A 1275-nucleotide genomic window follows, 5' to 3' on the forward strand; every position below is an offset into this window, starting at 1 on the left:
AAAGAGAGAGAGAGAGAGAGAGAGAGAGAGAGAGAGAAAGAGAGAGAGAATGACAGATGGACAGGCAAGCAAACGGACAGACAGACAGAAAAACAGATAGACAAAGACCAGTGATGCCCGCCGACCGACCCAGAGAATCTAAGGAACAAGGAAAATCGTCAAAAAGAAAGAACTATAGTAAGATCGTTAAAGAGCTTTTACCTGAAACCGCTTTACTATTGCAAAGTGCTGAGTCGCCGATTTTGGATGGCACATCGTGTACGCTGCTTTAATAGCCTCCACCAGCTGATCCTCTGTCTCTTTTGCAGTGCTTTTTTCATCAATCGACGACGACGACGACGACGACGACGACGACGACGACGAAGTCGATGGTGACGGCGAATTTAATAATGACAAATTCTCAAAGCCAAGTTCAGGTGCTAACCTGCTGAAATCTTGATAATCTTCGCCTACAACTTGACCAGTGGTGGCTGATGTGGTAGGTATTTGAAGCGTTTCTTGGAACTCCATCATGTTTAGTGTGACATGTGGCCGCGGGGACAAATCGTAGAGCAGCTCCGGCGAAGAAGAGAAAGAGTCAAACATCGGTGATGAAGGCAACATGTTTGAATCTTGGGATGGAGCTATATTGCTATCTGTCACTGGCGGGTTGTGCATCGTAACATGGGGCAGGCTTCGTGCAGAGGGACAGTTTAGATCGCTGTCAACTGTTTGTAAATGAACGGCTCCAGATTCGTTAGTTAATGACGTATCAAGAGCAAAAGAGATGCCACCAAAGTCGAAAGGTTCTAAAACATCGAATGGTATTAGGGGAGATTTATCAGAGGTAAGCCTGCAGTTGGTATTGTGTTTTGCACTCTCATCGTGAGCGTTTTCAACTGCAGGCTCTTTGACAGTGGCTGAAAATCCCAGCCCGTCATCCTGTAGTCCGCTAACGCTGTTCTTGTTATACACCAGAACGACATTGCTGTCACAGCCACCAGTCACTTCCGGTTGCTGTTGTTGCTGTCGTTCCTGCCGCTGCTCCTGCTGCTGTTCCTGCTGCTGTTCCTGCTGCTGTTCCTGCTGCTGTTCCTGCTGCTGTTTCTGCTGCTGTTCCTGCTGCTGTTTCTGCTGCTTTTGCTGCTGTTGCTGTTCCTGTTCCTGTTGTTGCTTCTGCTGTTGTTGCTCTTCCCTGGCCAATTTGGCTGCTATGATATTTTTCGTCCTTGTCTCACTTGTGTAACGGCCGATTTTCACAGCTTTGGACACGGATGGGTTTTTTTATTGGGGAGG

The 1275-nt window shown here is 47.5% G+C and overlaps 1 protein-coding gene across 1 annotated transcript in view; it reads right to left on the minus strand.

Annotated features, from left to right (window-relative positions):
* The window catches only part of LOC101861659 (serine/threonine-protein kinase pakD), a gene marked incomplete at its 5' end in the record, with an annotated part of 10978 nt that extends 9916 nt beyond the window's left edge, over positions 1-1062 (minus strand). The window contains 1 exon segment of the mRNA XM_013082199.2: positions 202-1062. Within this exon segment, the coding sequence (XP_012937653.1) occupies positions 202-1062 (861 nt within the window).
* Between the last annotated feature and the right edge of the window lie 213 nt (positions 1063-1275).

The sequence above is a fragment of the Aplysia californica genome, unplaced genomic scaffold (assembly GCF_000002075.1).
Source record: "Aplysia californica isolate F4 #8 unplaced genomic scaffold, AplCal3.0 scaffold00163, whole genome shotgun sequence".
Taxonomy (NCBI): Eukaryota; Metazoa; Mollusca; class Gastropoda; order Aplysiida; family Aplysiidae; genus Aplysia; species Aplysia californica.